The sequence below is a fragment of the Pseudophryne corroboree genome, chromosome 9 (assembly GCF_028390025.1).
Source record: "Pseudophryne corroboree isolate aPseCor3 chromosome 9, aPseCor3.hap2, whole genome shotgun sequence".
In the NCBI taxonomy this organism is placed as follows: Eukaryota; Metazoa; Chordata; class Amphibia; order Anura; family Myobatrachidae; genus Pseudophryne; species Pseudophryne corroboree.
Window position 1 is genome coordinate 30,129,156 of NC_086452.1, and position 22,160 is coordinate 30,151,315.

The window sequence follows — 22,160 nt, forward strand, 5'->3', positions numbered from 1 at the left end:
TCAGTGAGGTCACTGTATATAGTTGATTGGCTGCATTCCTGTATATTGCATTTGCTACAAGCTTCCGAATTTCTCAGCACACGTGTTAGCATCTACAAAAGCCGGATAATAAGGCAAGAAATTATTTTTGGCTGTATTTTCCTTTTTATTTGGAATTAGTCACCGTGTGCAAGCTCCTTATATCCCTTCTGTTCATTCACAGCATTTGCTGGCAGGGTGCATGGCCATACTGTGACATTCACTTAAATCCATGCTACTATCTTTATTCAACTGCAAAATGGGCAAACGTTCACATGACTGAATAAATTACCACTACGTTGTACCAATTATTCATTTATTTTTACTAATTAAGTCCAGCGTGTCCACATTTTGTTATACCCTATAGAGAAGCCAGCCATCAGATGCCTCTTACAAGTCATTAATGCCAAGTATCCCATAGAGAAATCTCTGAATGAAAACATAATGAATTTTACTGGCAGATCTCCCTGCACAGAAGGTCACTCGATCATCGCGGCTTAGATGCGCAGGCAGGAAATGAGGTCCTTTTTATTTTCTCATGTGAAAGTAGATTTACAATAACCGTCGGCTGCTGTTTGTCACGCGATCGCTACAGGTTTTGATTTTGCAAACTGGATAATTACATTTGTGCAAAATTATATATTCTAGCAATTTTTCAGTTTGCTACGGAGCCTAAAAACCTTGCTGTTAATAAGCGTAGATTTCATTTGAAGCAATTTCAAGGTGTATTTGACATGCTCTCTCTTCCCCTTCAAATGACATTGGTGCCTTTTTTTAAATGGCCAGAGGTTTCCCAGCCAGCTGCGTGATGCAGGCTGGAGAAGGGTCCTACTTCTATTTACCATTGATTTACCTCCATCTCCCCCTCCCCCGAAGCTTCATCTTTCTACATTGCAATGTTCCTGCACCTGACTGCTCCCACTCCTTGCATGGAATGCCGTATGACATTTGTGAATTGTTGCCAGCATAGGGGAGAGACGAGACAGATTAATGCATTGTAGCAGAATATAAATACTGTATGCCTTTATTTTTTTAATGTGGTTTACAATTGCACAAATGGAGCCACTGGAAACCGTTGTTTCATGAAAACCTTAGTGGTCCATTGCAGAAATGGTTATTTGTTTTTCCCCTCCTAGATTTAAATACCAAGTGATATTTACAACTGTTAAAATGCCAGCGGGTATGAGGCTTAGTGACTGTAGATTACTAAGCACAGCAGAAGTTAAGCATATTGCAGTTGGCCCTGTTAGTTTGATGGTTTGACGTCTGAAGAGCTCTGGCCTATAATGCTCTAGTTATACCTTTTTCACGCAGAGATTTTGATCCGGTGATTTGCCGGGGCACGCCGGCTTAACCCTGCGCCTTTCTCTGTGTGAATGTGTCCACCCAGGTCAAAGGTCGAGGACCTGAGCGATCCCTTTCACACAGAAAGAACCCAGGTTAAGCCATCTTGTCCCGGCAAATTCATGGGTCCAAATGATTGCCCCTGGGAATCTCATCTCTTGTGTGAAAGGGGGTTACTGAGCTGTGACCGGGTTCCAACTCGTGTTCCAATACCGGGTCGAAGCGCAGGCTATCTGTCTGAAAGTGGTATTAGAGAATCTTTCTAACTCAAACTTCAATATTGCTCGCGCGCATGGGTGAATATAGGCACCAGCGTAATATTCATCCCGCTGAATGTGCCTGAAATGCAGCAGAAAACCTGAGCTATCTGCATTTGGTTAGAGAAGTTTGCTTCTGGCGATCAGTCCAGGCAGAATTACTACTGTTAGGCTTTTTCTTTTTTGCACAAATCGCTTTTTTTCCGTCTTGCTCACATTGGGTAGAGTCGGTTAGCCGACCTTTCTCTGGTATCTCACCGGCATAGTGATGCGCAGGAAATCTAGTGTTGCCGTACTTTCAGTATATTTGCTGACAGAAAACGGGATATTTGAATTGCTCCCATAGACTAGGCGTGGGACAGTGAAGATGGAGCATTTGGAAGGATCTTAAGATACTGTGCCACAAGTACCGATTCCCAGACTTCAGTACTTTTTTCCTCAAATTTGCATAATCGTTTACAAATGGTGAACCAAATAGTGGGGCAGATGTATTAAGCCTGGAGAAAGGGATAAAGAAGTGATAAGTGGAAGGTGATAACGCACCAGCCAATCAGCTCCTAACTGTTGTAATGATTGGCTGGTGAGTTATCACTTATCACTGCTGTATCACTTCTCCAGGCTTAATACATCTGCCTCAGTGTATTTAAGATTAGTGTGTGTGGCCATACACTGTTATGCTTAGTCTGCTATTTTATACCAGTTTCTTTGTGACAGTATTTATTAGAAAATGAAGGTGCAAAATTCAGAATAAAGTGAGTAAAGGCAGAAATCAGAGATCCGTTCTGTACTTTTTCCTGAATCTTCCATCTTAATTCGCTAATAGTGCACAAACTACTGTACTTAGGATTAGCACAATACATTAATACACATTTTTAGAAGAAAAAAAGGTTGCACGGTGCTGCAAAATCCGTGGTGCCCCAGACGGGGCTGCTTGGTGGGATTTGGGTGTCTGTATGTGAACTCGTCTATACATCAGTTTTTGGGATTGAACCTGGAGACGTAGTATATTAAGTTCCATTTAGAAATCCTCCACTGTTCATGTGTGACCTATTGTCACTACGCATGGGCATCAATCCGATGGGAATTTTAGATTTCCATGATTTCGGTGTACAGTATTTAACACAAAGATACCTCCGTTTGGCCATATAGAATACTTACTGACTTCCAAGCACCCACTGAGACGTGGGCATCCGCTTATTGTATTAAGAGCTGGTCTACAAAACTAGTTTTATCAAATACTTACACTGGCGAAGCCTCAACCAGTATTCGGGTGATAGACTGGTTCAAAAAGTCGCCATGACAGTGGAGGACACGTTTTTGGGGGTTTTCACATGTTTTACCAGCATTTGCTTGATTTACTATCCACGTGGACATCTATTGGGAATAGTAACCACCTTGTCCGAAGCATGGCGAGCGTACATTTGTACTGATGGTGGTCACATAACATGGTATATACAAGATTTGGCCTAAAGAAAACAAATACTTGTGTCAAACCTCTTCTTTGTAATGCTGTTCACTTTAAGCTTCCTCATGCAGGCGTAACTCGCACAGCGTCACTTTATTGTCTGTATATAAATATTTCAGGTGCAGGAAAGTAAAGTGCTGTTTAAAGTTTTATTAGAACAACTTGCGTCTTTGCTGCCCTAGATCTGCCATCCGCGATGCGCGGTTCGCCCCCAAAGGCATGCACTATTTCTTCAAAAGATTTCGTTCCTTTCAAAGCGGCGACTCGTTAGTTTGTGCTCCATGATGCCGGAATGTCTGCTTGTGTCATAGCGAACGCTCTCGTCTTTCATCTCCATGTGACGTGCAAGTCACTAGCGGAGAAGCATCATTAGTATAACCCCCGATTATAGCATCTGCAAGTAAATAATGTCAGTCTGAAAGTCCTAAAAAAAAGCTTGGAGAGAGAGATATAGTGCCAGCCAGTTAGTCCTTTTGCAAACATCCTGGAACATGGCAGTTAGGAGCTGATTGGTTGATACTTTATCTCTCTCCAAAGTTTGATCTCCCCTATAATGAGCCAGAGACTCACCAGTTGTAATAATTCACAAATTGTTTTCTTGTCAGTCCCATATATTAGTTGCTGGTATTTTGCCAAATGTAATATAAAATACATCTGCTTACATATAAGGCTGTCCAATAGACTGTCAGAAGAGCTATTTCTCTAGGTGGCGATGAGCGATGTCTCTTATCTCAGACTCCTCCCACAGCAAAATTCCACATGTGGCAATGACTTGATTGTTCAAATATCCAAGTCCTGAATTGGTGCATGATATGGACCTTGCAGCAGTGGTCCGTGCCATTCTGCTGTGTAAAGAGCGTTTCAGCCACCAATTGTTCCCTTTTTAATGGTCAACTTTCAATTACACAGCGGTGATCCCTTTAAAGGTAGGGTGCCTTAAAAAAAAAAAAAAAGCATAAAACTGTTACTGCTATTGTAGAACTCGCTGTGCGTGTTGTGAGTCTGCGTTTGCATTGTGTGGACATGCTGCACAATAATCAGATGGCCAGCTATATAGAGCGGAGAGGCTTGTGTGATATGCTGTAATGGTGGTGTGTATATGTGTGTGTGTGTGTGTGTGTATGTATGTATATATATATATGTGTATATATATGTGTATATATATATGCGCGATTTGTATCCCAGCTGTAGTGACTCAATACCTCTTCTTTTCCTCTTCTAGGTAATTCTCCGTTACACCTCGCTGTGATGTTGGGCAATAAGGGTAAGTTGTTCTAAAAACTAGTAGTGTTCTGATTTAAAGAGACCAGTAATCTGCAGCACAATGGCAGCAGCTCAGCCGATTAATCTACAGAGATCCAGGCTCCCTTCCGCAGTGTCCTTCCATCTGCTGTTACCTTATGCTGCGTGTTGCTGTGATCTGTGCCCAGCTACCAGACCATTATTTCTGTTACTTTGTTCTCAGGACTGAGGAGTATGTGACCAAACATACACCATATACATTATATGGGTTTATACCCAGCGAGACACCATTCTCAGAGCTAAACAGAACTATAATTTGTCACCAAGAGCGTAGCTACCATAGGTGCAGGGTGTGCAGCTGCTATGGGGCCAGAGCTCAGAGGGGCCACCTCCCCTGTCACAGTTACATGTGTTATATACAGGTTGTAGCTACTATAGGTGCAGGGTGTGCAGCTGCTATGGGGCCAGAGCTCAGAGGGGCCACCTTCCCTGTCACAGTTACATGTGTGATATACAGGTTGTAGCTACCATAGGTGCAGGGAGTGCAGCTGCTATGGGCCCAGAGCTGAGAGGGGCCACCTTCCCTGTCACAGTTACATGTGTGATATACAGGGTGTAGCTACCATAGGTTCAGGGAATGCAGCTGCTATGGGGGCCAGAGCTGAGAGGTGCCACCTTCCCTGTCACAGTTACATGTGTTATATACAGGGTGTAGCTACCATAGGTGCAGGGAGTGCAGCTGCTATGGGGCCAGAGCTGAGAGGGGCCACCTTCCCTGTCACAGTTACATGTGTTATATACAGGTTGTAGCTACTATAGGTGCAGGGTGTGCAGCTGCTATGGGGCCAGAGCTCAGAGGGGCCACCTTCCCTGTCACAGTTACATGTGTGATATACAGGGTGTAGCTACCATAGGTGCAGGGAGTGCAGCTGCTATGGGCCCAGAGCTGAGAGGGGCCACCTTCCCTGTCACAGTTACATGTGTTATATACAGGGTGTAGCTACCATAGGTGCAGGGAGTGCAGCTGCTATGGGGTCAGAGCTGAGAGGGGCCACCTTCCCTGTCACAGTTACATGTGTTATATACAGGGTGTAGCTACCATAGGTGCAGGGAGTGCAGCTGCTATGGGCCCAGAGCTGAGAGGGGCCACCTTCCCTGTCACAGTTACATGTGTTATATACAGGGAGTAGCTACCATAGGTGCAGGGAGTGCAGCTGCTATGGGGTACAGAGCTGAGAGGGGCCACCTTCCCTGTCACAGTTACATGTGTTATATACAGGGAGTAGCTACCATAGGTGCAGGGAGTGCAGCTGCTATGGGGCCCAGAGCTGAGAGGGGCCACCTTCCCTGTCACAGTTACATGTGTTGTATACAGGGTGTAGCTACCATAGGTGCAGAGAGTGCAGCTGCTATGGGGCCCGGAGCTGAGAGGGGCCACCTTCCCTGTCACAGTTACATGTGTTATATACAGGGTGTAGCTACCATAGGTGCAGGGAGTGCAGCCGCTATGGGCCCAGAGCTGAGAGGGGCCACCTTCCCTGTCACAGCTACATGTTATATACAGTGTGTAGCTACCATAGGTGCAGGCAGTGCAGCTGATATGGGCCCAGAGCTGAGAGGGGCCACCTTCCCTGTCACAGTTACATGTGTTATATACAGGGTGTAGCTACCATAGGTTCAGGGAATGCAGCTGCTATGGGGCCCGGAGCTGAGAGTGGCCACCTTCCCTGTCACAGTTACATGTGTTATATACATGGTGTAGTTACCATAGGTGCAGGGAGTGCAGCCGCTATGGGCCCAGAGCTGAGAGGGGCCACCTTCCCTGTCACAGCTACATGTTATATACAGTGTGTAGCTACCATAGGTGCAGGCAGTGCAGCTGATATGGGCCCAGAGCTGAGAGGGGCCACCTTCCCTGTCACAGTTACATGTGTTATATACAGGGTGTAGCTACCATAGGTTCAGGGAATGCAGCTGCTATGGGGCCCGGAGCTGAGAGGTGCCCCCTTCCCTGTCACAGTTACATGTGTTATATACAGGGAGTAGCTACCATAGGTGCCGGGAGTGCAGCTGCTATGGGGTACAGAGCTGAGAGGGGCCACCTTCCCTGTCACAGTTACATGTGTTATATACAGGGTGTAGCTACCATAGGTGCAGGGAGTGCAGCTGCTATGGGGGCCAGAGCTGAGAGGGGCCACCTTCCCTGTCACAGTTACATGTGTTATATACAGGGTGTAGCTACCATAGGTGCAGGGAGTGCAGCTGCTATGGGGGCCAGAGCTGAGAGGGGCCACCTTCCCTGTCACAGTTACATATGTTATATACAGGGTGTAGCTACCATAGGTGCAGGGAGTGCAGCTGCTATAGGGTGTAGAGCTGAGAGGGGCCACCTTCCCTGTCACAGTTACATGTGTTATATACAGGGTGTAGCTACCATAGGTGCAGGGAGTGCAGCTGCTATAGGGTGTAGAGCTGAGAGGGGCCACCTTCCCTGTCACAGTTACATGTTATATACAGGGTGTAGCTACCATAGGTGCAGGGAGTGCAGCCGCTATGGGGTCCAGAGCTGAGAGGGGCCACCTTCCCTGTCACAGTTACATGTGTTATATACAGGGTGTAGCTGTCATAGGTGCAGGGAGTGCAGCCGCTATGGGGTCTAGAGCTGAGAGGGGCCACCTTCCCTGTCACAGTTGCATGCGTTATATACAGGGTGTAGCTACCATAGGTGCAGGGAGTACAGCTGCTATGGTGCCCCCTTCCCTGTCACAGTTACATGTGTTATATACAGGGAGTAGCTACCATAGGTGCAGGGAGTGCAGCTGCTATGGGGTACAGAGCTGAGAGGGGCCACCTTCCCTGTCAGTTACATGTGTTATATACAGGGTGTAGCTACCATAGGTGCAGGGAGTGCAGCTGCTATGGGGGCCAGAGCTGAGAGGTGCCACCTTCCCTGTCACAGTTACATGTGTTATATACAGGGTGTAGCTACCATAGGTGCAGGGAGTGCAGCTGCTATAGGGTGTAAAGCTGAGAGGGGCCACCTTCCCTGTCACAGTTACATGTTATATACAGGGTGTAGCTACCATAGGTGCAGGGAGTGCAGCTGCTATGGGGCCAGAGCTGAGAGGGGCCACCTTCCCTGTCACAGTTACTTGTGTTATATACAGGGTGTAGCTACCATAGGTGCAGGGAGTGCAGCTGCTATGGGGCCAGAGCTGAGAGGGGCCACCTTCCCTGTCACAGTTACATGTGTTATATACAGGGTGTAGCTACCATAGGTGCAGGGAGTGTAGCTGCTATAGGGTGTAGAGCTGAGAGGGGCCACCTTCACTGTCACAGTTACATGTTATATACAGGGTGTAGCTACCATAGGTGCAGGGAGTGCAGCTGCTATGGGGCCCAGAGGTGAGAGGGGCCACCTTCCCTGTCACAGTTACATGTGTTATATACAGGGTGTAGCTACCATAGGTGCAGGGAGTGCAGCTGCTATGGGGCCAGAGCTGAGAGGGGCCACCTTCCCTGTCACAGTTATTTGTGTTATATACAGGGTGTAGCTACCATAGGTGCAGGGAGTGCAGCTGCTATGGGGCCAGAGCTGAGAGGGGCCACCTTCCCTGTCACAGTTACATGTGTTATATACAGGGTGTAGCTACCATAGGTGCAGGGAGTGTAGCTGCTATAGGGTGTAGAGCTGAGAGGGGCCACCTTCCCTGTCACAGTTACATGTGTTATATACAGAGTGTAGCTACCATAGGTGCAGGGAGTGCAGCTGCTATGGGGCCAGAGCTGAGAGGGGCCACCTTCCCTGTCACAGTTACATGTGTTATATACAGGTGTAGCTACCATAGGTGCAGTGAGTTTAGCTGCTATAGGGTGTAGAGCTGAGAGGGGCCACCTTCCCTGTCACAGTTACATGTGTTATATACAGGGTGTAGCTACCATAGGTGCAGGGAGTGCAGCTGCTATAGGGTGTAGAGCTGAGAGGAGCCACCTTCCCTGTCACAGTTACATGTTATATACAGGGTGTAGCTACCATAGGTGCAGGGAGTGCAGCCGCTATGGGGTCTAGAGCTGAGAGGGGCCACCTTCCCTGTCAGTTACATGTGTTATATACAGGGTGTAGCTACCATAGGTGCAGGGAGTGCAGCTGCTATGGGGGCCAGAGCTGAGAGGTGCCACCTTCCCTGTCACTGTTACATGTTATATACAGGGTGTAGCTACCATAGGTGCAGGGAGTGCAGCTGCTATGGGGGCCAGAGCTGAGAGGTGCCACCTTCCCTGTCACAGTTACATGTGTTATATACAGGGTGTAGCTACCATAGGTGCAGGGAGTGCAGCTGCTATGGGGGCCAGAGCTGAGAGGGGCCACCTTCCCTGTCACAGTTATATACAGGGTGTAGCTACCATAGGTGCAGGGAGTGCAGCTGCTATAGGGTGTAGAGCTGAGAGGGGCCACCTTCCCTGTCACAGTTACATGTTATATACAGGGTGTAGCTACCATAGGTGCAGGGAGTGCAGCCGCTATGGGGTCCAGAGCTGAGAGGGGTCACCTTCCCTGTCAGTTACATGTGTTATATACAGGGTGTAGCTACCATAGGTGCAGGGAGTGCAGCTGCTATAGGGTGTAGAGCTGAGAGGGGCCACCTTCCCTGTCAGTTACATGTGTTATACTGTCACTTATGTTCTTAGCACAGAGGTACCTGTATACTTGGGGGCAGATGTACGAAGTCTTGAAGATTGATAAATTGAAGAGAGAAAAAGTATCAACGAATTAGCTCCTGTCATTTTTCAAACACAGGGGCAGATGTTTTAAGCCTGGAGAAGGGATAAAGCAGTGATAAGTGGAAGGTGATAACACACCAGCCAGTCAGCTCCTAACTGTCAATTTACATATTGGAGCTGATTGGCTGGAGCGTTATCACCTTGCATTTATCGCTGCTTTATCACTTCTCCAAACTTAATACATCTGTCCCATAGCCTGTAACGTAGCAGTTCTCCATAAAAGCATGATTAGGTGTTTGATGGTTTTCACATGTAGCCTTCATGTAAAGCTGTGCAGGCAGCCATTGGGACATATGCAGCGGTGGAAGTATCTGTTACAGCACTCCGGGAAAGGTTTTCAAGATGGCTCCCATTTGCATCGCGCTTCACACACTATGGCCCAAATGTGCACCCCCTTGCTAAGCAGTGTCCTGCACATTACATCTTCCCTTCCCAGCACAGGGACCCTGTGAGCATCTATCCCAATGCCCAGTATACAATACAGCCTGCAGCGACCAGTGCACTCGTGCTGGAACAATACAGCATCATCCGTTCAGCATAGTATATACACACAGAGCTGCTACCCGCGGAGTCAATGAAATCATGAGTCCTACTTTTCTGTTCCTAGTATTCGGCAATGTAAAGGTTGGGTTTATTATGAACGTTGTTCTTTATTTAGTCTGTTGAGGATTCCTAATTTCACTGACTTGTTGTAGAATGTGCTCATCTCCTGCTGGCGCACAACGCTCCTGTGAAGGTGAAAAACGCGCATGGATGGAGCCCTCTGGCTGAGGCCATCAGCTACGGAGACAGACAGATGAGTAAGCGTCTTGCCTTCTATTCCCTCCTTACAGGTCATCAGTCTCCTCATCCCTGGCTTTCTGTGACTAAACTAAGGAGACGGGAACTACTCATGCCTTGGCTGTTCAGTATAATCATTGAGGCTGCGTACAGAGCAGGTTCAGTAATATTCATATTCCAGTACGTGTTCTGCTAGTGGGTGTCTGTAATCACTACCAGGTTTTCAGCTACCTTCCACCTGTATCTATGCACATGTATACCCAGCAGCTAGAATATATCACTGTTATTCATCAAGTGTCTTCCACACTAAGCTTGTGAGCTTATTAGGACAGAACCATATAGACTCCTGTGACTGATCGGCGTAGTATATTGGTGCTGTATAAATGAAAAGTAACTGTATTCCAGTTTCCAACGTGGTCATGAAGTAGCTGCCGCTCCCTGAGTAACTGGCTGTGACGATAGTACAATGGACGTGCGGTGGGCCCATTCCCTTAGTAACTGGCTGTGACGATAGTACAATGGACGTGCGGTGGCCCCATTCCCTCAGTAACTGGCTGTGACGATAGTACAATGGACGTGCGGTGGCCACATTCCCTCAGTAACTGGCGGTGACCCCATTCCCTCAGTAACTGGCTGTAAGGATAGTACAATGGACGTGCGGTGGCCCCATTCCCTCAGTAACTGGATGTGACGATAGTACAGTGGGTGTGCGGTGGCCCCAATCCCTCAGTAACTGGCTGTGACGATAGTACAGTGGGTGTGCGGTGGCCCCATTCCCTCAGTAACTGGATGTGACAATAGTACAGTGGGTGTGCGGTGGCCCCATTCCCTCAGTAACTTGATGTGACGATAGTACAGTGGGCGTGTGGTGGCCCCATTCCCTCAGTAACTGGATGTGACGATAGTACAAAGGGCGTGCGGTGGCCCCATTCCCTCAGTAACTGGCTGCAAGAATAGTACAGTGGGTGTGCGGTGGCCCCATTCCCTCAGTAACTTGATGTGACGATAGTACAGTGGGCGTGTGGTGGCCCCATTCCCTCAGTAACTGGCAGTGACGATAGTACAATGGGCGTGCGGTGGCCCCATTCCCTCAGTTACTGGCTGTGACGATAGTACAGTGGGTGTGCGGTGGCCCCATTCCCTCAGTAACTGGCTGTGACGATAGTACAATGGGTGTGCGGTGGCCCATTCCCTCAGTAACTGGCTGTGACGATAGTACAATGGGCGTGTAGTGGCCCCGTTCCCTCAGTAACTGACTGTGACGATAGTACAGTGGGTGTGTAGTGGCCCCATTCCCTCAGTAACTGGATGTGACGATAGTACAGTGGGCGTGTGGTGGCCCCATTCCCTCAGTAACTGGCTGTGACGATAGTACAATGGGCGTGTAGTGGCCCCGTTCCCTCAGTAACTGACTGTGACGATAGTACAGTGGGTGTGTAGTGGCCCCATTCCCTCAGTAACTGGATGTGACGATAGTACAGTGGGCGTGTGGTGGCCCCATTCCCTCAGTAACTGGCTGTGACGATAGTACAATGGGCGTGCGGTGGCCCCATTCCCTCAGTAACTGGCTGTGCCGATAGTACAGTGGGCGTGTGGTGACCCCATTCCCTCAGTAACTGGCTGTGAGGATAGTACAGTGGGTGTGCTGTGACCCCATTCACTCAGTAACTGGCTGTGAGGATAGTACAATGGGTATGCTGTGACCCCATTCCCTCAGTAACTGGCTGTGACGATAGTACAGTGGGTGTGCGGTGGCCCCATTCCCTCAGTTACTGGATGTGACGATAGTACAGTGGGCGTGTGGTGGCCCCATTCCCTCAGTAACTGGATGTGACGATAGTACAGTGGGCGTGTAGTGGCCCCATTCCCTCAGTAACTGGCTGTGACGATAGTACAGTGGGCGTGTGGTGGCCCCATTCCCTCAGTAACTGGATGTGACGATAGTACAGTGGGTGTGTGGTGGCCCCATTCCCTCAGTAACTGGCTGTGACGATAGTACAGTGGGCGTGTGGTGGCCCCATTCCCTCAGTAACTGGCTGTGACGATAGTACAATGGGCGTGTTGTGGCCCCGTTCCTCAGTAACTGGCTGTGACGATAGTACAGTGGGTGTGTGGTGACCCCATTCCCTCAGTAACTGACTGTGAGGATAGTACAGTGGGTGTGCGGTGCCCTATTACCTCAGTACAGTAACTGGATGTGACGATAGTACAGTGGGCGTGCTGTGACCCCATTCACTCAGTCACTGGCTGTGAGGATAGTGGGTGTGCTGTGACCCCATTCCCTCAGTAACTGGCTGTGACAATAGTACAGTGGGTGTACGGTGGCCCCATTCCCTCAGTTACTGGATGTGATGATAGCACAGTGGGTGTGCGGTGCCCTATTACCTCAGTACAGTAACTGGATGTGACGATAGTACAATGGGTGTGCTGTGACCCCATTCCCTCAGTAACTGGCTGTGACGATAGTACAATGGGTGTGTGGTGGCCCCATTCCCTCAGTAACTGGATGTGACGATAGTACAGTGGGCGTGCTGTGACCCCATTCCCTCAGTAACTGGCTGTGATGATAGCACAGTGGGTGTGCGGTGCCCTATTACCTCAGTACAGTAACTGGCTGTGACGATAGTACAATGGGTGTGCTGTGACCCCATTCACTCAGTAACTGGCTGTGAGGATAGTACAATGGGCGTGCGGTGGCCCCATTCCCTCAGTAACTGGCTGTGACGATAGCACAGTGGGCGTGCTGTGACCCCATTCCCTCAGTAACTGGCTGTGAGGATAGTACAGTGGGCGTGTGGTGGCCCCATTCCCTCAGTAACTGGCTGTGACGATAGTACAATGGGCGTGTTGTGGCCCCGTTCCCTCAGTAACTGGTTGTGACGATAGTACAGTGGGTGTGTGGTGACCCCATTCCCTCAGTAACTGACTGTGAGGATAGTACAGTGGGTGTGCGGTGCCCTATTACCTCAGTACAGTAACTGGATGTGACGATAGTACAGTGGGCGTGCTGTGACCCCATTCATTCAGTCACTGGCTGTGAGGATAGTGGGTGTGCTGTGACCCCATTCCCTCAGTAACTGGCTGTGACGATAGTACAGTGGGTGTATGGTGGCCCCATTCCCTCAGTTACTGGATGTGATGATAGCACAGTGGGTGTGCGGTACCCTATTACCTCAGTAACTGGCTGTGATGATAGTACAATGGGTGTGCTGTGACCCCATTCCCTCAGTAACTGGCTGTGACGATAGTACAATGGGTGTGTGGTGACCCCATTCCCTCAGTAACTGGCTGTGACGATAGCACAGTGGGCGTGCTGTGACCCCATTCCCTCAGTAACTGGCTGTGACGATAGCACAGTGGGCGTGCTGTGACCCCATTCCCTCAGTAACTGGCTGTGAGGATAGTACAGTGGGCGTGTGGTGGCCCCATTCCCTCAGTAACTGGCTGTGACGATAGTACAATGGGCGTGTTGTGGCCCCGTTCCCTCAGTAACTGGTTGTGACGATAGTACAGTGGGTGTGTGGTGACCCCATTCCCTCAGTAACTGACTGTGAGGATAGTACAGTGGGTGTGCGGTGCCCTATTACCTCAGTACAGTAACTGGATGTGACGATAGTACAGTGGGCGTGCCGTGACCCCATTCACTCAGTCACTGGCTGTGAGGATAGTGGGTGTGCTGTGACCCCATTCCCTCAGTAACTGGCTGTGACGATAGTACAGTGGGTGTATGGTGGCCCCATTCCCTCAGTTACTGGATGTGATGATAGCACAGTGGGTGTGCGGTACCCTATTACCTCAGTAACTGGCTGTGATGATAGTACAATGGGTGTGCTGTGACCCCATTCCCTCAGTAACTGGCTGTGACGATAGTACAATGGGTGTGTGGTGACCCCATTCCCTCAGTAACTGGCTGTGATGATAGCACAGTGGGTGTGCGGTGCCCTATTACCTCCGTACAGTAACTGGCTGTGACGATAGTACAATGGGCGTGCGGTGGCCCCATTCCCTCAGTAACTGGCTGTGACGATAGCACAGTGGGCGTGCTGTGACCCCATTCCCTCAGTAACTGGCTGTGACGATAGTACAATGGGTGTGTGGTGGCCCCATTCCCTCAGTAACTGGATGTGACGATAGTACAGTGGGCGTGCTGTGACCCCATTCCCTCAGTAACTGGCTGTGATGATAGCACAGTGGGTGTGCGGTGCCCTATTACCTCAGTACAGTAACTGGCTGTGACGATAGTACAATGGGTGTGCTGTGACCCCATTCACTCAGTAACTGGCTGTGAGGATAGTACAATGGGCGTGCGGTGGCCCCATTCCCTCAGTAACTGGCTGTGACGATAGCACAGTGGGCGTGCTGTGACCCCATTCCCTCAGTAACTGGCTGTGAGGATAGTACAGTGGGCGTGTGGTGGCCCCATTCCCTCAGTAACTGGCTGTGACGATAGTACAATGGGCGTGTTGTGGCCCCGTTCCCTCAGTAACTGGTTGTGACGATAGTACAGTGGGTGTGTGGTGACCCCATTCCCTCAGTAACTGACTGTGAGGATAGCACAGTGGGTGTGCGGTACCCTATTACCTCAGTAACTGGCTGTGATGATAGTACAATGGGTGTGCTGTGACCCCTTTCCCTCAGTAACTGGCTGTGACGATAGTACAATGGGTGTGTGGTGACCCCATTCCCTCAGTAACTGGCTGTGATGATAGCACAGTGGGTGTGCGGTGCCCTATTACCTCCGTACAGTAACTGGCTGTGACGATAGTACAATGGGCGTGCGGTGGCCCCATTCCCTCAGTAACTGGCTGTGACGATAGCACAGTGGGCGTGCTGTGACCCCATTCCCTCAGTAACTGGCTGTGACGATAGTACAATGGGTGTGTGGTGGCCCCATTCCCTCAGTAACTGGATGTGACGATAGTACAGTGGGCGTGCTGTGACCCCATTCCCTCAGTAACTGGCTGTGATGATAGCACAGTGGGTGTGCGGTGCCCTATTACCTCAGTACAGTAACTGGCTGTGACGATAGTACAATGGGTGTGCTGTGACCCCATTCACTCAGTAACTGGCTGTGAGGATAGTACAATGGGCGTGCGGTGGCCCCATTCCCTCAGTAACTGGCTGTGACGATAGCACAGTGGGCGTGCTGTGACCCCATTCCCTCAGTAACTGGCTGTGAGGATAGTACAGTGGGCGTGTGGTGGCCCCATTCCCTCAGTAACTGGCTGTGACGATAGTACAATGGGCGTGTTGTGGCCCCGTTCCCTCAGTAACTGGTTGTGACGATAGTACAGTGGGTGTGTGGTGACCCCATTCCCTCAGTAACTGACTGTGAGGATAGCACAGTGGGTGTGCGGTACCCTATTACCTCAGTAACTGGCTGTGATGATAGTACAATGGGTGTGCTGTGACCCCATTCCCTCAGTAACTGGCTGTGACGATAGTACAATGGGTGTGTGGTGACCCCATTCCCTCAGTAACTGGCTGTGATGATAGCACAGTGGGTGTGCGGTGCCCTATTACCTCCGTACAGTAACTGGCTGTGACGATAGTACAATGGGCGTGCGGTGGCCCCATTCCCTCAGTAACTGGCTGTGACGATAGCACAGTGGGCGTGCTGTGACCCCATTCCCTCAGTAACTGGCTGTGAGGATAGTACAGTGGGTGTGTGGTGGCCCCATTCCCTCAGTAACTGGATGTGACGATAGTACAGTGGGCGTGTAGTGGCCCCATTCCCTCAGTAACTGGCTGTGACGATAGAACAGTGGGCGCGTGCGGTGGCCCCATTCCCTCAGTAACTGGATGTGACGATAGTACAGTGGGTGTGTGGTGGCCCCATTCCCTCAGTAACTGGATGTGACGATAGTACAGTGGGTGTGTGGTGGCCCCATTCCCTCAGTAACTGGATGTGACGATAGTACAATGGGTGTGTGGTGGCCCCATTCCCTCAGTAACTGGCTGTGACGATAGAACAGTGGGCGCGTGCGGTGGCCCCATTCCCTCAGTAACTGGATGTGACGATAGTACAGTGGGTGTGTGGTGGCCCCATTCCCTCAGTAACTGGATGTGACGATAGTACAGTGGGCGTGTAGTGGCCCCATTCCCTCAGTAACTGGCTGTGATGATAGCACAGTGGGTGTGCTGTGACCCCATTCCCTCAGTAACTGGCTGTGATGATAGCACAGTGGGTGTGCTGTGACCCCATTCCCTCAGTAACTGGCTGTGACGATAGTACAATGGGCGTGCGGTGGCCCCATTCCCTCAGTAACTGGATGCGAGGATAGTACAATGGGCGTGCGGTGGCCCCATTCCCTCAGTAACTGGATGTGAGGATAGTACAGTGGGAGTGCGGTGGCCCCAATCCTTCAGTAACTGGCTGTGAGGATAGTACAGTGGGAGTGCGGTGGCCCCAATCCTTCAGTAACTGGCTGTGAGGATAGTACAATGGGCGTGCGGTGGCCCCATTCCCTCAGTAACTGGATGTGACGATAGTACAGTGGGCGTGTGTGGTGGCCCCATTCCCTCAGTAACTGGATGTGACGATAGTACAGTGGGCGTGCGGTGGCCCCATTCCCTCAGTAACTGGATGTGACGATAGTACATTGGGTGTGCGGTGCCCTATTACCTCAGTACAGTAACTGGCTGTGAGGATAGTACAATGGGTGTGCTGTGACCCCATTCCCTCAGTAACTGGATGTGATGATAGCACAGTGGGTGTGCGGTGCCCTATTACCTCAGTACAGTAACTGGCTGTGAGGATCGTACAATGGGCGTGCGGTGGCCCCATTCCCTCAGTAACTGGATGTGACGATAGTACATTGGGTGTGCGGTGCCCTATTACCTCAGTACAGTAACTGGCTGTGAGGATAGTACAATGGGTGTGCTGTGACCCCATTCCCTCAGTAACTGGATGTGATGATAGCACAGTGGGTGTGCGGTGCCCTATTACCTCAGTACAGTAACTGGCTGTGAGGATAGTACAGTGGGTGTGCGGTGCCCTATTACCTCAGTACAGTAACTGGCTGTGAGGATAGTACAGTGGGTGTGCGGTGCCCTATTACCTCAGTACAGTAACTGGCTGTGAGGATAGTACAATGGGTGTGCGGTGCCCTATTACCTCAGTACAGTAACTGGATGTGATGATAGCACAGTGGGTGTGCAGTGCCCTATTACCTCAGTACAGTAACTGGCTGTGAGGATAGTACAGTGGGTGTGCGGTGCCCTATTACCTCAGTACAGTAACTGGCTGTGAGGATAGTACAGTGGGTGTGCGGTGCCCTATTACCTCAGTAACTGGCTGTGACGATAGTACAATGGGTGTGCCGTGACCCCATTCCCTCAGTAACTGGCTGTGAGGATAGTACAGTGGGTGTGCTGTGACCCCATTCCCTCAGTAACTGGCTGTGAGGATAGTACAGTGGGTGTGCGGTGCCCTATTACCTCAGTACAGTTACTGGCTGTGAGGATAGTACAGTGGGTGTGCTGTGACCCCATTCCCTCAGTAACTGGCTGTGAGGATAGTACAATGGGTGTGCGGTGCCCTATTACCTCAGTACAGTAATTGGCTGTGAGGATAGTACAATGGGTGTGCGGTGCCCTATTACCTCAGTGCAGTAACTGGCTGTGAGGATAGTACAATGGGTGTGCGGTGCCCTATTACCTCAGTACAGTAACTGGCTGTGAGGATAGTACAGTGGGTGTGCGGTGCCCTATTACCTCAGTACAGTAACTGGCTGTGAGGATAGTACAATGGGTGTGCGGTGCCCTATTACCTCAGTACAGTAACTGGATGTGATGATAGCACAGTGGGTGTGCAGTGCCCTATTACCTCAGTACAGTAACTGGCTGTGAGGATAGTACAGTGGGTGTGCGGTGCCCTATTACCTCAGTACAGTAACTGGATGTGATGATAGCACAGTGGGTGTGCAGTGCCCTATTACCTCAGTACAGTAACTGGCTGTGAGGATAGTACAATGGGTGTGCAGTGCCCTATTACCTCAGTACAGTAACTGGCTGTGAGGATAGTACAATGGGTGTGCGGTGCCCTATTACATCAGTACAGTAACTGGCTGTGATGATAGCACAGTGGGTGTGCGGTGCCCTATTACCTCAGTACAGTAACTGGCTGTGAGGATAGTACAATGGGTGTGCGGTGCCCTATTACCTCAGTACAGTAACTGGCTGTGATGATAGCACAGTGGGTGTGCGGTGCCCTATTACCTCAGTACAGTAACTGGCTGTGAGGATAGTACAATGGGTGTGCAGTGCCCTATTACCTCAGTACAGTAACTGGCTGTGAGGATAGTACAGTGGGTGTGCGGTGCCCTATTACCTCAGTACAGTAACTGGCTGTGATGATAGCACAGTGGGTGTGCGGTGCCCTATTACCTCAGTACAGTAACTGGCTGTGAGGATAGTACAATGGGTGTGCAGTGCCCTATTACCTCAGTACAGTAACTGGATGTGACGATAGTACAGTGGGCGTGCTGTGACCCCATTCACTCAGTCACTGGCTGTGAGGATAGTACAGTGGACATACATGGAAGTGCCATCATTAATGATGAATCTTATTTCTGTCTGGTAACGCCTAGTATCTGGTGGTCATTAATATATTCAGAGTTAGTTTAAAACCCAATTGGTGTCCAGTAGTCATTTAAAGTATTTATATTTTAGTTATAGCCAGGAGATCATTGCTGTAATGTGTAGCAAGTTGTATGAAACCTGTGTGGGTGCCATATTAATGTGTTTCTGCCACAGTTACAGCGTTACTGAGAAAGCTGAAGCAGCAATCCAGGGAGAGTGTGGAGGAAAAGCGACCTCGTCTTCTGAATGCTTTAAAGGAGGTAACGTTTCATTATTATCAAACCTTCCATTCCGTTGCAGTATCTTTATAATAAAGCCTACGCTACTGACTTGTAGTATTCTCAGAACTTTGTCTTTTTATTGTGTCCGTAAGTATTATATATGCAGAAGATAGGAGATCTGTCCAGCACGGACTGTTAGTGGTCCCTGAGGACCGAGTGTGGCCACCGCTGCCCTGTGCAGCCTATTGATTTCCATATAATGAAGGATAGCATATTCTTGTAATGCAACTCGAATTACTGTCTTCGCTATGTCCCATAGAAAGTGCTTCCATGATGTCCGTTCTTCTTAGAGCCTGTATAGTCTGGATCATGAATTGGCACACCCAGAAGAATGACTGCCCCCACTATATTTGTGGATGATGCGGCTCAAATAATGGTTTGCTTAGACCAGAGCATCACAAACTTTCCCCGTTCACTGCGCCATTAGGCCCTCAGCAATTTTTTCATGTCGCCCTTAGTATTGGGCGCCAGGAAAAAAGGCCAAGTATTAAATTCAGTAAGCGGCAAGGTTCTGGCAAAAACTCTGCAAGCTATCCCGTAGGAATATCTTGCTGTTTTGCTCGCACCCTATAGAGGTGCCAGTGAAAGTGAGCCTGGTTTTCCTACTGTAATCTGCGGAGTGTGTGCAGACGGATCCTTGCACTTCACTGTATCTCCCACTAAAGGTTTCCTATTCAGAAACTCAGCAGATGATTAAAATCCGATAATTGTACTTGGCGGGCCATGTAAGTTCAGTTGTGTTGAATACAGTTGGGCTTCTATTTGTCTATGAAAGGCTCAGGGTTACGGACAGAGGACGGAATAAACATGGTGGCGTGTTAGTCAAGGGAGGACAGGGGACACTCCTTACATGGGTATCTGGCAGGATTAGGGACTCGGTGTAGGTCGCTACAAGGTGGTGAAGGCAGGATAAGTGAATACGGGAAGCACAGCAGCCTGTGTAGGTGGCCATGTGCTGCGTCTCTAAGGCAGCTTGTGTCCGAGCCTTCAAATAATTTTATTTCTCCAAGACTGGCATGCCCGCAGCGCTCCTGCGAGTGCATTGCAGCATACCGTTTGGGAACCACATGTCAGCGATCCAGTGACTGGGGCCATCCTAATTTACTTTCTCCTTCATCCTCTAGGGGACACTGGAACATAGACAGTGGGGTATAGATGGGTGGATAATTGGAGCCTGGCACTTTTTTTTAAGGAAGTGTAGCTGGCTCCTCCCCCACATCATATATGAATTTTGTGCCATGTAAGATATTGTCATTTAATGCTCTCATTTCTGTGTTTGATTTACAGCTAGGAGATTTTTACCTGGAACTTCACTGGGATTTTCAAAGTTGGGGTAAGTGATTGTTGGGCTCCTATCTGCATCAAAACTACTCAGTCCCTGGTTTCCAAACATTGCTTTGTAAATAACCCAAATCAGTATAAAGGGGGGAGATCCATCAAAGCTTGGAGGGAGAGAGAGAAGGTACCACTTAGCTTCTGTCATGTTACAGGCTGTGTTTGAAAAATAATAGGAGCCGATTGGTTGGTACTTTATCTCTCTCCACCGTCTCCTTCATCTAGTAAGGGACACTGGAGGATATTTTCTATTGCTCCAAGCTTTGATAAATCTTCCCCGAATTAGGAAAGTTTCCTGTAGCTGTTCTACTTGGGCAGTTTAGGGAGGGTCAAAGGGTCTTGTCACAGGTGTTCCATGTTTTCCGCTTTATTAGCCGTTGGTCGTTACTCTGACCCTAGTTGTGTGCCGTCATTTATACAACATTTGATGCACTATGGCCAATCATCTATACAATGAAGCAGAGCAGTCTAGGTGTTCATAGATCTCCATGGAGACATGGGTAAAATGTATGGTCCTACCTACAGGTACAGGGGTTGGGGTTACGTGGCCAGCGCTCAGCATTCCGATGCCGGGATTCCGGCCGCCAGAATGCCAGCATGGGGGCTCCCTTGTGGGGGAATAGCCCCTGTTAGCCGGTATTGTGGCTGGCGGCATTGTCAGTCTTCGGGATCCCAATGTCTGTATGCTGACCGCCAGGACCCCGTGCGCCGGCCACGTAACCGCATCCAAGTTGCAGAATTGCCCAGCCCCCAGAAGCTACGCGTATTACTCACGCGCTACATTTATCTATACACAACATCTGATTGGCTATCTGTTAATGCACCATTATGTTCTCAGCAATACACTTCTCAAGCTTGTAAGTTCTGGTAAAGGTTAGTGACTAGCTGAATGAACAGGAGGGATAAATGGATATGTGGAAATGTATATTAGGAAATGTAATCAGATATTTACCACAGTGTGTGCACTTACATGTGACGCTTCTAAGCTAATCTGAGCTGAGACCACGAGAGGTCCTGTGTATGAGACAATATAAATGTTGCAGCATCATATGCTGGCTGTTCCGTGGTTGGTCAATGCTGTGTTCTCTCCCCATCTAGTGCCTTTACTGTCCCGTATTCTGCCTTCTGATGCATGCAAGATCTATAAACAAGGTATTAATATCAGGTGTGTGCCCATCTCTTCTACCTGGGATTTGCGGGTGTCTTTGGTAAATGTACAATCTTTCATGTCTTAATGTTGTAATGATCTCTGTAGAATTCTCTGTGCTCTATACACACACACACAGCCGCATTGTGTACAGTGACCCGTATTCATGCGATCTAGCCCTGACGCAGGTAATGCAGGCAGACATTGTGGGTGGAGCCAATAGGCGGTCTGTCCGCTCACTAGGAATGCTGCTGGTTATTTGTGCATGGATCGATTTACATGCATATTTATTTAGCTCGCAGTATGACCCCCCCCTGACTTGCCTGCTTTAGGGATGCCACTCTGTCCAACACCACAGCTTTGACCCCTCAACCCAGCTGATGGCTGGTCCTATATGCTAGTATGCATGTATCCCCTCCTCTGAGCTTTCCAGCATGGGGGAGTCTCTGTGCTGAGGTCACTACAGTGATGATGCCCACACCACTTAGTATACAGACAGTCACCTAATAGACATTTATATAGCTGATGTAAACCAGTAACTCTCATTCTGTTCCTATCTGCCCAAACCCTCGGTGCTAGCAGCCATATTGTTACATTTATAGATGGCTGACTTTCACAAAATAACACGATCATCGGTGAACAACAGAAAAGAACGGTGACAGATTAAACAAGTAATAGGTAGTGTTATGACGCTGGAAACAAACTAGATACACAATAGTCCGTGGTGTTTGTTTCTCCCTAAATCTTAGATGTGACGTTAGGTATCATGTCTGCACTCTAAAGCCGGCCGCATGTACAGATTCCTGCGTCGCTGCGTCCATACGCATTTATCGGCCAGATCTGGCTACTTGGTAACTGACTTTGTCACTTGGTGCCCAGGCAGACAGGAGCGCCTCACACCAGCCATGAAAGACACAGAGATACTT

The 22,160-nt window shown here is 49.3% G+C and overlaps 1 protein-coding gene across 2 annotated transcripts in view; it reads left to right on the top strand.

Annotated features, from left to right (window-relative positions):
• The window catches only part of ANKRD13C (ankyrin repeat domain 13C), a 108,957-nt gene that overhangs the window by 56,984 nt on the left and 29,813 nt on the right, over positions 1-22,160 (top strand). Inside the window, exons 2-6 of one of the 2 annotated variants that reach the window (XM_063939096.1) lie at positions 4,307-4,348; positions 9,942-10,046; positions 18,646-18,731; positions 20,040-20,085; positions 21,186-21,252. In XM_063939096.1, coding sequence (XP_063795166.1) covers positions 4,307-4,348; positions 9,942-10,046; positions 18,646-18,731; positions 20,040-20,085; positions 21,186-21,252 — 346 coding nt within the window. Of the gene's footprint in view, positions 1-4,306; positions 4,349-9,803; positions 9,909-9,941; positions 10,047-18,645; positions 18,732-20,039; positions 20,086-21,185; positions 21,253-22,160 lie in introns of both variants that reach the window. The other variant, XM_063939095.1, reaches the window with a different exon arrangement.